Here is a 13,638-nt window from a genome sequence, read left to right on the forward strand (position 1 = left end):
GCAAACATATCTTTTTATGTCTATATATCTGTACAGCAGTGTCAAAGGTACATGAGATAGCTGTTGGGTCATCTGCGAAGCATTCTCAGGCACTTTGGCCTCCTTTCTGTGGGGCTACACCATATCAGCTGGACATATATGGAATAAGCATATAGGATCTATGCAGGTTAACCTTCTTCAAACAAAGTTTATTTCTCAGAATGCAACACAGTCAGTCTGCTGGGGTCAATGACCTTCTGACCCTTCTGTCAGTCAGGGGTTGTCACGATCTCTCAAAGTGGCAGGGCAGATCTTGAGAATCTGAGTTCATGTTTGAAGGGAGTGGAGTTACATTCATGCTGGGGCTATGATTGCATGAGTGGCATGAGAAAAAAAAGGTGTAGAAGAAGAAGAAGGAAGCTGTAGAAGGAAGACCTTTTAAAAAATGAGTTGGAGTTGAAGTTTGCATCAGCATAGTAAAATTTTAGCTGCGTGGTGATGCTACTCAAGTAGTAACTTCTCTAAATTAAGTTTCATAGTCTACAGAGGAGCAATGGCACAAATATCTGGCCCACAAATCTCAGGTGGTGCTGCAGAGTGCAGCCTGAGGAACTAGTTCTGCCCATCCCCTGATCAGCCACAAATTTAAATTTCTTCATTTCCACATTCACTAATTTATATGTCATTTATAAGCAATTCTTCCACTGCAGGCATTGCACTGCAAGGTGCTGTTGTACCATTTAATACATTTGAAAATAAACTAAAAGTACAGTTTATTGCATTGCTTCTACACAGTGTGTATACAGCAAGTATACACACTGTGTAATGTGTTTAAATGAGCCTAGATGTGTATATTTGCATTATGCTGTCTATTTCCTTTAAGTGTGTGTGTGTGAATATGTCTTGCCACTGCCTGTTGAGGAATATCTCAGCTCACTGACCCTTTCTGTGCAGAAATAATGACTTGGAGGTGGACTTAACCAGCCTGCCAGCCAGTCCGTCTATACATGCATGTGTCCTGTTCTGCAGCTGTCTGTAAATAAATCCCTCTGTCACTAAAAGGACATGGGGTTTCTTCACATGTCCTGCTCATCAACTGTTTTTGAGGTCTAAAAGCTCATTCTGGCACTTTTGTAACACATCTTTTGCTGTGTCTGAAGGGAAAGATGGTTGCACGTTTGCTGATTTATTACTGCCATCCTCTTTCTTATAATCTCGGTCTGGCTTCTATTATTTTACCTCAGTTACCTTTTGGTTTTATGCAACATTTACAAAAATAGTGAATTAATGTTTTGTACATCAGCATCATATCGCACATATGCATGCACGCTTGCCCACCAACTTAAACCCAGTGACCCAATAGGAATAGTTCTTGCCCTTCTTTAGCTACCCTCCTTTTTTTTTTTTTCTCCTCTGCTTTGCCCGCTCTCTTTCCATCCCCAGGGTAGGTTGCTATAGCCCCCCCTTATAAACATAGCAATCTATAGGAGCCCTAGACCCAGACAGATTTTTGGCATGGCTGTACAGGTAACATTCCAGCACGGTTTGAGATCTTAGGGCCCTAGCCTTGTTAAAAGCCTGATTTATGCTTTACAGCTGGGCACAAAGGAACCTACAGGTTGGCTACCTTAATTAATATCACGCTCACTACAGCTTAGACCTAAGCGAGGATCTGACACACCTCCGGGGAGAATATGCAGAAAGATCCATATTATGGTGTGAGTATGCACGTAACTGAAAAGAGCTGAAAAAAAACCAAACCAAAACAAAACAAAACAAAAAACAGGTACCTGTGTTAAACATTCTTTCACCAGCACACACACTGCAACAAAATTAAAGGTATCACTGATATAGATGCAGATTTTGCCTTCTGCTGGATAATAGAAATATTGATTGTGGGTGTTGGCTTTCTGATCTATACTAGGTCCCATTCTCTACTGTTTGGGCCATTATCTTCCAATCTTCGCTATAGTGGCTGATCAGACCACATGTCTTCAATTAGTAGGCAGGAATCTGGTAAAGCAAGACTCAGAGATGAAGAATTGCGTGAAGCGTGGCCTGTTCTCGCCAAGCATGTGGCCCATCCATCTTACAGGCTGTTATTGATAGTAAACTTTACATACGTATATGAACTGAATGCCTTCAGCCTTCACTAACCCTAAAGTCTTTCCTCTTGCAAGTACAGTAGAGTCTTGTGTCACAGAGAAAAAAAAAATAAAAATCTGCAACATAATGTGCAATCAAACTTCAACTCATTGATTTGTCAACTCCTTTTAAGGCATTAGCCCAAAAATGACATGTGACAAAAGCTATGATCCTTTTTGGCATCAAACCGCAGTAGCACTTTGTTACAGCTTGGTAATAACATGGTAACTGGGCACAAATAAAGATGTAATGACTACAAAGACAGTAGTCCTGTAAAGTTCTAGCATCCAGCTGAGCAGTTCAAAAAGAAATATATGTAGGTCACTTTGGATATCTGACCACTTCTTTGCTCTGCTATGTCTCTCCCTGCTTCTGTCGGAAGGGGCTGAATTAGGGCTGAACAGGAGGCCATTTTGCAATTTTAATCAAGATTTGGAAAGCGCCTGGGCTGAGCAATGGCCCAACACAGTTTTCTCCTTGATGAATTAATAATGTAATGGGGAATGGAGGCTTGGAAGAATGGATGGTGGTTGGTTGGGGCACTGAGGTCTCACTGTTAGGGGCTGTGTCCTTATTACAGGATCAGAGAACTTCATGTCCTAAGCTTCAATTCCAGTGTACTCTTCTTGGTAAAATAAAGATGTTTTGTGCCAAGATAAAAAAAAAAAAAAAAAAAAGATCAAATCGCTCTCTAACTTCCACTGTTGCTTTTTCTAAGGAAAATGGATTTGTGAGCTAGATCTGACCCCGAGACACCCCTCGATCTAAAGAGTCTGGCTATTGATGCTTCCTTAACCACTCGACCACCGTGTGCACAGTCACACACACCAGATGGGACGCGTGTTAAACCCTCAGCCTCCACAGCTCCAGGCCACGGGACACTCCAACACACTGGCCCTCTTGTTTTAAAGTGCCATGTCCCTCCACAATGCCTTGAGGCTCCTATGCATAACGAGCTGCTATGCTTGGCCCAAGCTCACATGCCCTGGTCCTCTCACCCTGAGGTGGTAGGACAGGGTGAAAAATAACTGCATGTTTAAAACAGCCTTTGTTCACTGATATCTAAATGATAGCCCATGCCTGAGAGCTTCTGGGGCTACTGTGAGCATGTTTATGAACAAACAACTCAGGTCAACATTAGGTAAACTTTGTGAGCTGCCCACTTTAGCATGAGGCAAAGAATATGTAGCATTGGTATATATAATACCATTGATCTAAGTGTATCTGATGCTTGAAACCACCTCAAAGGTCCTCAAACAAATATCTCCTTCAGTGATATCCACAAACAGATAAGTGTGAGTGCGAGTGTCTTTATTTGTCTCATTTGTGTCTCATTTTCTCTGGAAGTAACAGTAACTGAGTGCCAAAAAACCCGTGACACAGGTGTTTATAAGTGAAGAGTCCCTTTGAGCTTAAGAAAAGGAGGATTTAGAGAAAATATTTGCATGCATCTTACAAAAGTAATAGCCAAGAGAAGTATCGAAAGGGGTAAGGAAGAAGCTAAGGGTGGGTTAGTGTGTGTGTGTGTGTGTGTGTGTGTGAGATTGTGAAAGAAAGACCTGCTTTGACCTCTTTCAGTGCTGTCATCAGAGCGTGTTAAGAAAATAGCGTGATGGAAGGAGGAAAAATGAAAGAGCATGCAGGCTGCATGAGGGACAAAAAGGGAATGACTCTAACCTCAGACAGGCTTAAGTGTTTACTCAGTCCAGACAGACACACTGTGTGTGTATGTGTGTTGCAGTGTGTGAAGTTGTATCTATCTGTTTGGATGTCCAGAGATACCCCGACTACAGGTCTGTGCCTGTAGACTAGACAAAGTCTTTAAACCCCTTTACCTGCTTTTCTTCTTAAACCTTTCTTTTTTTGGTCCTGCGCTCACTTTCTCTCTCTGTCTTCACTTTTAGGCCAACTTCATTTTCATTTTTCATCTGCTTTGTGTTTTACCCCAACTTTTAATTTATTATTTATGTTTGGCTGTTTGTGCAAGTCCATGTAGAGTGCGCACTGTACTGAATGCCGATTTTGCCTCATGCTGCCTTTTTTTAACCCTTATGCCACACATTTCACTTAACCTGGTCCTTATTACAGTACTACGGGAATAGATGGAGGACAAAATACCATAAGTGCCAACATTATATTGATAGAATGTCTTTTTTTTATGCTTATGGTGTGAGAGCATCTTGTTTTTTAAGCTTTAGATGATGCTAATATCTGTATCATGCAAGCGTACAAGAAGAGATAGGGACTGCTTAACTGTCTTTAAGCAAGAAATTGCTAGTTCATAAATTGCACAAGGGTGTTGCAGCCTAGCTTAGACTGTGCTCCTTTCAGAGAGCAAATAAAATATTATTTGTGGAATAAATGAAGTACATAAAGACACAAGCAGAACAGACTTGTTCTTTGTGATATATGTGAATTTAAAGTAGAAGAAAGGAAGCATAAAATAAGAATATTTTTCAAGTCTGCACTTGCTCTTCTGTAACGTGACTTCTGTATGCATACATCAGATCTCCACAGTCCTTCCATGTGGTGTTTGTGATGTTTTGTCCATCTCTCTACATGTCTTCACAGACAAGTGAGGAGATATGTGTGTGTGTCTGTTGGGGGTGGGGGTGGGGGTCAGATACAGGGCCCTGTATGCTCCGGTGAAGCCGAATCTCGTCCTGGCAAATGGTATGCAGGCTCATAACGCGCTCCACTCATCCAATAGCCGGAGACGAAACAGTTTTGACAGTGTCGAATGCCCTGCCCCGGGGGCCTTATCATCCTTTGCTGCTTGCCTGCCTCCTTCCCCTGTTTCTCTTCTCCTGATGCTATCTATCTAGAGATTTATGCAGAAATGTGCAGCTAGTCGACCTCCATGGTCCCCCTCCATCCTTTCTGCAGGGATAGCAGCCTGTCATAAGCTGAGCTATGCAGAGATAGTAAAGCCCAGGCTGCTGGCCTCATGTTATACGAAGGCTATCTTGTCATTGCACTTGAAACACAGATGATGCTTGTAAGAAAAGACACAGATGCACTCATCTGATGTTGAAGGTTGTATAACCCAAAAAATGTTCATGAATTTTATTGTAATCTTTTGTATTCCACTGGCTTCTAATATATTGTGTTATGGTCTTCATTAGCCTATTTTATTCTGCTCTCCTCCCCCTAAGCTGCCGTTTATTGAGACATATCTTTTCTTTGACAGAACACTTTTTACGTTTCCCCTCTGAAGTGCTCAGAGACTTCTCACCCATCTGGGATATTGCCCGAGTCCAAAAATACTCCTGCTTGATTAAGTCTTCTTATGTACCTGGATATGTGTGCTTAAACTGACACTTGGCAGTTTGCAGTTTCTTTGATTCACGTCCTCTATTTAATACCTTCTCCACTGAGCATTGGCTTTTGTTGACGGTGGTTTGATCCTGTGAAACAGATCCCAACTCAATAAATAATCTCTGTGGATGCTTACATAAGCGATGGTCCATTTAATTAGACTGGTTAAGCTTAGAAGCCCAGAGGTCTTTTCACTGTACTATTAGAGCTAGGATGAGAAACAATAGTGCGTGGCCTCCCACTGTCACTGGTAAGCAGAGAGCAAATAATGATCTGCATCAGAGACACGGCTTGCCCTGCCTATTATAAGGTCTGCCGGACCCAAGCCGCACCCAAGCACGAAGCTGTCCAGCTGCGCTTAGATGGAGTGGATGAATGGATGGAGAGAATGATAGATGGAGAGAGAGATGGATGGACGGGTAGATGGATGATCAGTTCAAACACAGTTCAACCGAGAAAAGATCAAAAGGACTAAGGTTATGCAGGGAAACAGTGTAGGGTGATGCTAATTTTAAAAATTATTCTGGCAAAAATGTGTTGAATACAAATACACAGACACGAATGCATGGATACAACAGGGAAACAGCCATGTGGTAATTCTCCCCAACAATGAGTGTGCATGCTGATTAAAAAAGGTACTTGCATGCAAAATGAGAAACAAAATTATATGAGAGCACACACACACACACACACACACATTTGTCTACTGTGTATGGTCCATGCATTCATTGACCCCTGTGTGGGTGCCATCTGTCCATAATGGTTTCTTAGTGGCTCAGAAAAAACTCCTACTGTTGCGCTTATCACTTTTCATGAGGAGAAAGGAAAGGTAAGAAGTGTAAAAGTCTGATTGGGAACAAAGCTACAGCCAGCGGCTTACTTTATACTGGCACAGCCCTTCAAAGACCACCATGCATCTTTATCTGGAGATCTGCTCTCCCTCCCCTGTCTTGCTCATGCCAGCTGCTTTTCTTCTCCTAGTCTACCTCTGTCTTTCCCCATCCTTTGCTGTTTTTGCTCTCCATTATTTTTTTTCCCCCCTCACTGCCTCTTTCTATGTTTCCTTTTCACTTTCTCACCATTTGTGCTTTATGTAGTGTCTAGTGATCAGCTTCTCCCAACTGTGTAATGTGTGACTCTAACACCAGCCAGTGTTGGCTGGTTTTCTGTTTAGTAAACTGCATTTCCTGCATTCAGCTTTGTCTCACGAACAAGTGTTTGTCAAACAAGCCTTTTGTCTATGGCCAGTGGCTTAGCACATCACAACGAGCCTGGCCCGGACAAAGAGCTGGGTGTATGTGACTGTGGCAGAGAAGTACAGACAAACAGATTGATACATGCAAGTAAGAAAGAAGGTCAAGGCCAGCTCGTTTGCTCTATCAGGTTTCATAAAAAAAAAAAAAATAAATAACATGTATGAGACACATGAAAAATCCTTCTCTTAGTCTTTGAAGCTGCTGCTGAAAATGTATAATTCTCCAGTTAACTGTTGTGTGCAAGAGAACGAATGTAGAAAAAGCAGTACACTAAAGAAGGCCTCTATTGTGAGTTTCTGCCACTCCCCCATCTTTTTTCTCAACTTCTCCTCTCCTGCTTCACCCTTCACCCCTGTCCAGTCCCTGACTGCAAGTACCCTAATGACATAAACAGAGTAGTAATCACATTAACAGGAGTTACGGCTGAGGCACTTTTAAGAGGCACTGTATTGACAACCCTCCATCTTCCCAAGGCACTCACTCCAACATCTATAAACACTTATGAAAATTGGCAAAGACCTTCTATTAGCATAATCACTTTCCAGGTGTGTGTGAGTGCTCTCTCGAGTCATAGCAACTGATAACTTTGGGAAATGGCAGTGACATACTGTGTCCCCCATGTCTTCTGTCTCTGTGGCTTCTTCCTTTGTAAGGCAAGCGAGCTAATCCTTTTAGCTCATTCCTCCATTAGCTAAATGACCAATATCAGTGAAAGCTGCGTGGTCACACCAGGACAGCCTTAGCCCACCATCGGTCAAGGACAAAAAAAAAAAAAAAAAATGGAGGCCATGCTAAGTCTAACTTTTTATAGTATGACTAAAAAGTTGTAAACAGTGCGTCTGTGGGTGGTAAGTTAGGAAGAGAAAGCTGCTGACGTTTTTTTTTTTTGTCAGTGCATCTATAACTTTCCAGCACTTGGTCAATGGGTTGTCTTGGCATCTGTTTATTTATTTGTTTGTGGTTGATGTGATAAAGTGGAACAGGGTGGTATGGCTATTCTCTGTGTAAGTGCAAATTGTTGAGAGAGTGTGAACAACACTAGGTATGGGGGTTGGGCCATTAACAATAGAGCAATATGCACAGTGTATGGACTGTGTACGGCTTTGCCTGGTTGTCAAGGATGGCTTTGCGCGTATGCTGTGAGGCTACCTTATCTGCTGTTTGAGTAATCATAATTTCTCTTCCACCCTTGCAGCAGTTGGCCTAGTACTCCTTGCATGAGCCCTAGATCAAATCATCTCTCCCTGATATCAGTGCAATGTCCATTAATATCACTATAATAGCTTCCCACTGCTTTGTGTTGCAATGCATCGAAATGGCTTTGCAAAAATTGTTAACCCCCGTATTCAATTCCTTTGACTGTCCATCCTCTACTTTCTATTTCTCTTTTCTCTGTCATTCTTCTAAATCTTTGCTCCCAAACCACCTGCCCTTTCTCACTTCTTCTATATTCTTCCTGTCTCCTCTTTCCTTCACAGTCTCCTCTTTCAGCCCCTGCCATGAAATGGCAGCTAAGGGGTTGTCAGTGTGGTTTCTCCTCTCTGCTGATCCTATTTCAAAGGGACGTGGAGATTCAGCATTAGCTCCAGCTCTATTGCTCTCCTGCTCTCCAGCCCTAACTCAGCACAGACTTAAAGTTACTAGAAGAAGAGAAACAGACAGAGAAAGTGAGGGGGAACTCTCCTTTATTCTATTAGAGGACAGACTCGTTTATAAGATCATCCTTCCTCCCTCGCACAGTTCTGTGCTGCTCCATACAAGCTGGGAAAAAAAAAAAAAAAAAACCTTCAAGGCCATCAAACGCCTCGTCAGAATGTCTTTTATCCTTTTGAAAAGCTGTCCTTCTATCCCTTTGAGGACAGCTATTAAGGACAATAGTGGGCTTATTTAGATATCTTCTTTGCCATTGTTGTAAATCTGGGCATGTGTTGGTCTGGCTTGTTGATGTCCATCAATGTGTCCACTGCCTGGATGGGAATAACAATTATCATCACTGCTTGTGGCATGAACACAGTTTGTCAAATGTCTATAGATGGACTAGTGATTGCATAGCACAAGACATGCTGGTTTTGATGCATAAGAAAATGAATTGACTACTGGCTTTGAAGTGCTGTGTTGTGGCTCTTGGTGTCCTTCAGAAATATGGTGGGTTGTCATTAGGAATGTCTCCTTCACGCCACAATTCTCTTCCTCCTTTGCTCCCTTCCTTTCCCCCTACCTCCTTCCTCCACTTCCACGATTGTTTAGTGCTTACTTTCCTCTACAAACATGGATGTGTCTTGCAGAAGAGGACGACATTCTAGCCAGCCCCTCTCTTCTTTCTTGCCCTTCGCAACAACAGAAAAAAAAAAAAATCTGTTTCCCCCCCCCTCCTGCACATATAGTCTGTGCTCACACATTAAGACAGGGATGAGGAAGCGGGTACACTGAATCAAAGCAAAGTGAATGGGAGAGGCCAGGTTATTGCAACTGTTTTACAAGTGACACGGGGCTTTCTACTTAAAGCTATAAAACACACACACACGTAAGGCAACATACATATAGCACAGTCAATGTAATGGGCACATTTTATTTGTGCTTATGAGAGAGGGAGAAAAAAATGTGTATGGGCAAATGGCTTTTTTATGATGGAAAAATTCCATAGTGGGTCAAAGCCCCTTGCAGGTGGCAGCAATTAACTGTAATTTTTGCAGATTGTAATGATCCATAATTTACCAGTATACCCCCTTCCAACTCTTTTCAGTCAAGAGAAAAAGGTTTGTGTGGAGGTTTGATTGGGTGCACATTTTAGCTGTGTTCTGGTCTTTAAGTGAGATTGTTCGGAGGGGGCCACATTGACTCTGGACACATAAGATAGAGAAACAAACCAAAAAAACCACCAGTCTGTTCCCTATGTTGCTCATCCACCACATCCCACTTTTTTTCTAGACTGTCACCATATTTTTCTGCCCCCTTTCACCCCTTTGTCTCAGCAATAGAAGGCTTAAAACATGCAAGACTGTCCGTCCACCATCTTAGGGATCACCCATAGTTTCAATCAGACACACATGGCCTATCATCCTCTTTCCCGCTCCCTTGTTTTCCCTCTTCTAACACAGTATGGCCATGGTTTGGGTTCAGTGTTGGCAAATGACTTCAGAAAAATGCCCTCGAGTGAAAGAAGAAAAAGGAGAAGAAAGGATAAGAAACCCAAAAGATGAAAGAGGCAGCACATTTGCAAGTGGCGGATGCTTCTTATTTTGCATATCTCTCACTTCTTCTTTCTCCTTCTTCTCCTTTTCTATTCACCTGAGAGGATTTAAATAAATCCATAAAGCATGAAATATCAGAAATAGAAAAGTAATGCATGAAATGCATTTTCATAGGCGCCTCCCAACCCACACACAAACACACATAACCAATTTTCCTCTTCGCTTCTTTTTTGCTGTGAATGTGTTTTTTTGTGATAAACGCTGGTACAATTTATTAACATGTGACCTCTTATTTGTATTCAGTGTTAATATGCAGCATCAGATACATGTCCCACTTTAGCCCTGCTAATTCTGTAAACAAGGCTTTGGAGGGGCGATGAGTGTTTTTAACGAGATTAGGCGTGCATTGTCAGGCAAATCTCAGGTCAGTGTGCAAGTGCTATTGAAAGTCAATTATTGTTTGAAATATTCCTATGCCTTCTTGACTGTGTAATTTGTGTATTTACGGCTTATCTCTTATAATTGTGTTTTATCTTCGGTGTTTAATCAAAATTCACATTTAGTTTTGCGTTTTATAGCTGTCATATTGTGCAATAACCATTTTACTAAGGATATTTTCATGTGCTTTTGCAGTGCCACTGCAAAATTTCATTTCTTTAAATTTTAAATTTTATTTAATACCTCTTTCTAATTATAATAGATCTGGTCAGAAGTAATCACAGATGTGTTACATATCAGAGGATACTTCAAAAATGATGTAGGCTGTTGCCAAATTCTACTACATTCTCCTGGTTTTTGATGATTATATTCAACATTTTGTTACCTATTTTAAAACCTTACTTTCATCATTTAAGTGTCAAACTTTAAAAAAAAAAATTGCAATTATGTAATTATGAGGTTAAAAAATGTACCTCAACCTTTCATAATTTGAACTTATATTTATTTTCTCTCTGTGTGTTCCTTTTTCTCAGATAAAGATGAGCCCAGCAGTTACACCTGCACCACATGCAAACAGCCTTTCACCAGTGCCTGGTTCCTGCTCCAGCATGCCCAGAACACCCATGGCTTCCGCATTTACCTGGAGAGTGAGCCTGGCAGCCCCCTCACCCCTCGTGTGGCTGCAGCTCCTGGAATGGGGGGTGACTGTAACTCCTCCCAGCCCCCTCTTCATGCTGTCCACTTGGCTGATGGCAGTCCTTACAGCCTCCTAAGAATGCCGGGTTCTGGGTCTGGTCGGGATTCAGCGTCTACACCTCGTGAGGGCCGCTATCCCCGAACACCACCGCTATTTAGCCCACCACCTCGGCATCACCTCAGCCCTGATGACTTAGCCTTGGCAACACACCATCCCAGTGCTTTTGATAGGGTGATGAGGCTGAACTCTGTGCCATTAGAAGCCCCTCAGAGCATGGACTTCTCTAGACGTCTACGTGAGCTGGCTGGCAATGCCACTGGAGGTTCGCCGCCTCTTTCCCCTAATAGACCCAACCCTATGCAACGGCTGCTACAGCCATTCCAGCCAGGTTCTAAGCCCCCATTTTCAGCTACACCTCCCCTCTCCACCTCTCAGTCACCTTCTGGCTCACGTTCCACCCCTAATCCTGTATCAAATGCAGTCCAATCGAGCACCCCTCTCAAGGCAAAATCTTGTGAGTTCTGTGGGAAGACCTTCAAGTTCCAGAGCAACCTTATCGTTCACCGGCGTAGCCACACAGGGGAAAAGCCATTTAAGTGTCACCTCTGTAACCATGCCTGCACACAGGCTAGCAAACTAAAACGTCACATGAAGACTCACTGTCAGACCAAGTCTTCAGTACTTAATGCCAAGTCAGATGATGGCCTTTCGACTGCTAGCTCCCCTGAACCTGGCACGAGTGACCTGATGGGCAGTGCCACAGATGCACTCAAGTCAGTGGTGGCAAAGTTCAAAAGTGAGAACAATGGTCTTATGCCTGAAAATGGAGAGGAGGAGGAGGAAGATGAGGATGATGAGGAAGAGGAAGAAGAAGAGGAAGATGAGGAGGAAGAAGAAGAGGAGGAGGGGGAGGAGGAGGAAATTGAGAGAAAGCCTGGAGAAGAAGAAGAGGGAAGAAATGACTATCGTTTTAGCTTGAGGCTAGAAGGGGCCCGACACCACCAGAACAGTGAGGCCCTACACCCACACCGCCGGAGCTTATCCAGGGAGCCTGATGATGAAGACTCCTCAGTCATGGAGTCAGACCGGGCAGATGATGGAACCAGTACTACCATCAATGGCTTGAGACCTCTATCTAATGACAGCCTGTCCAGGAAGCTATTGGGTGGAGGGGTCAGTCCTGGTTCCCTCAGTCCCCTGTCCAAGCGCATCAAGGTAGAGAAAGACCTTGATCCCCCCACACCCACAATCCCAAACACAGAGAACGTCTACTCTCAATGGCTAGCTGGCTACGCTGCCTCCCGGCAGCTCAAGGACCCTTTCATTAGCTTCACAGGTGGGGACTCCAGACAATCACCCTTTGCGTCTTCATCTGAGCACTCTTCAGAAAATGGCAGCTTGCGCTTCTCTACTCCACCCGGTGAACTGGATGGGGAACGCGCCGCGTCAGTACGGAGCGGCACCGGCAGTGGGGCCAGCACTCCCCACGGTGGCAGCGGCAATGGCAGGCCGAGCTCAAAGGATGGTCGCCGCAGTGACACCTGTGAATTTTGCGGCAAGGTATTTAAGAACTGCAGCAACTTGACAGTGCACCGACGCAGTCACACTGGAGAGCGGCCCTACAAATGCGAGCTGTGCAGCTATGCGTGTGCACAGAGCTCAAAGCTCACCCGTCACATGAAGACCCATGGACAGATGGGCAAGGACGTGTACAAATGTGAAATCTGCCACATGCCTTTCAGTGTATACAGCACTCTGGAGAAACACATGAAAAAGTGGCACAGCGACCGCCCTCTGGCTAATGACATTAAGACTGAGTAGGTAAAGAGCAGCATGCTGGTTGCTCTCTCTCAGCTCCCCTGGCTAAAAAGCAACCCTGGCTAACTAGCCGATAAGTGAGGGGAAAGGACAACAGGGTTAGACACCAGTACACAGTACAGCCCTGTTCTCATCCCGACTGGAAGAAGCTAGATGCATGATCCATTACTGGGGCAATACTATTGCATCACACTTAAAACTTTTTGAGCCTTTCTATTGTGCAATAATTTACACGTTTTGTATTTTTTGTAACTGGACAGCATGCTCTGTGTGTTTTGGCTACCTAGAGAGAAAATTGTCCGCAGCTGGTGGGTTTGGTTGTACATGTGTTGCTGTTGATACTTTTGATTTCTTCAACATAAAAAATGAGTTATGAAAACCCATGCTGCATACAGTACATACTGTTTTACATATCATGTACAGTTTTGAGTTCAAACATAGTGGGCAGTGTCATATACTCAAAACATCAAGACAAGCAGGGTCACACTTAAAAAATGATCTTTGTGAAAGATTTTCCATGCAACATTTATATATATATATATATATATATATATATATATATATATATATATATATATATATATATATATATATATATATATATATATATATATATAAATTGGGCTGCCTATGAAATGCTGGGCACTAGCGCCATTTAGTATTTCTTTTACAAACAGCAATGAAATTAACAATATGGTGTGAAATGACAACAAAGAGTGCCTTGGATATTTTACCTGCATTAGTTAATCCTCCTTTTTGCTATAAGCTCGGAGTTTCAGCTATAAAAGATTACACA

The 13,638-nt window shown here is 42.9% G+C and overlaps 1 protein-coding gene across 1 annotated transcript in view; it reads left to right on the plus strand.

Moving 5' to 3' along the window:
* The window catches only part of bcl11ab (BCL11 transcription factor A b), a 31,319-nt gene extending 17,962 nt beyond the window's left edge, over positions 1 to 13,357 (plus strand). Inside the window, exon 3 of the mRNA XM_030734829.1 lies at positions 10,861 to 13,357. Within this exon, the coding sequence (XP_030590689.1) occupies positions 10,861 to 12,845 (1,985 nt within the window). The 3' untranslated portion in view covers positions 12,846 to 13,357. The remainder of the gene's footprint in view (positions 1 to 10,860) is intronic.
* Positions 13,358 to 13,638: the final 281 nt, after the last annotated feature.

This window comes from Archocentrus centrarchus, chromosome 1 (assembly GCF_007364275.1).
Source record: "Archocentrus centrarchus isolate MPI-CPG fArcCen1 chromosome 1, fArcCen1, whole genome shotgun sequence".
NCBI classification, from domain to species: Eukaryota; Metazoa; Chordata; class Actinopteri; order Cichliformes; family Cichlidae; genus Archocentrus; species Archocentrus centrarchus.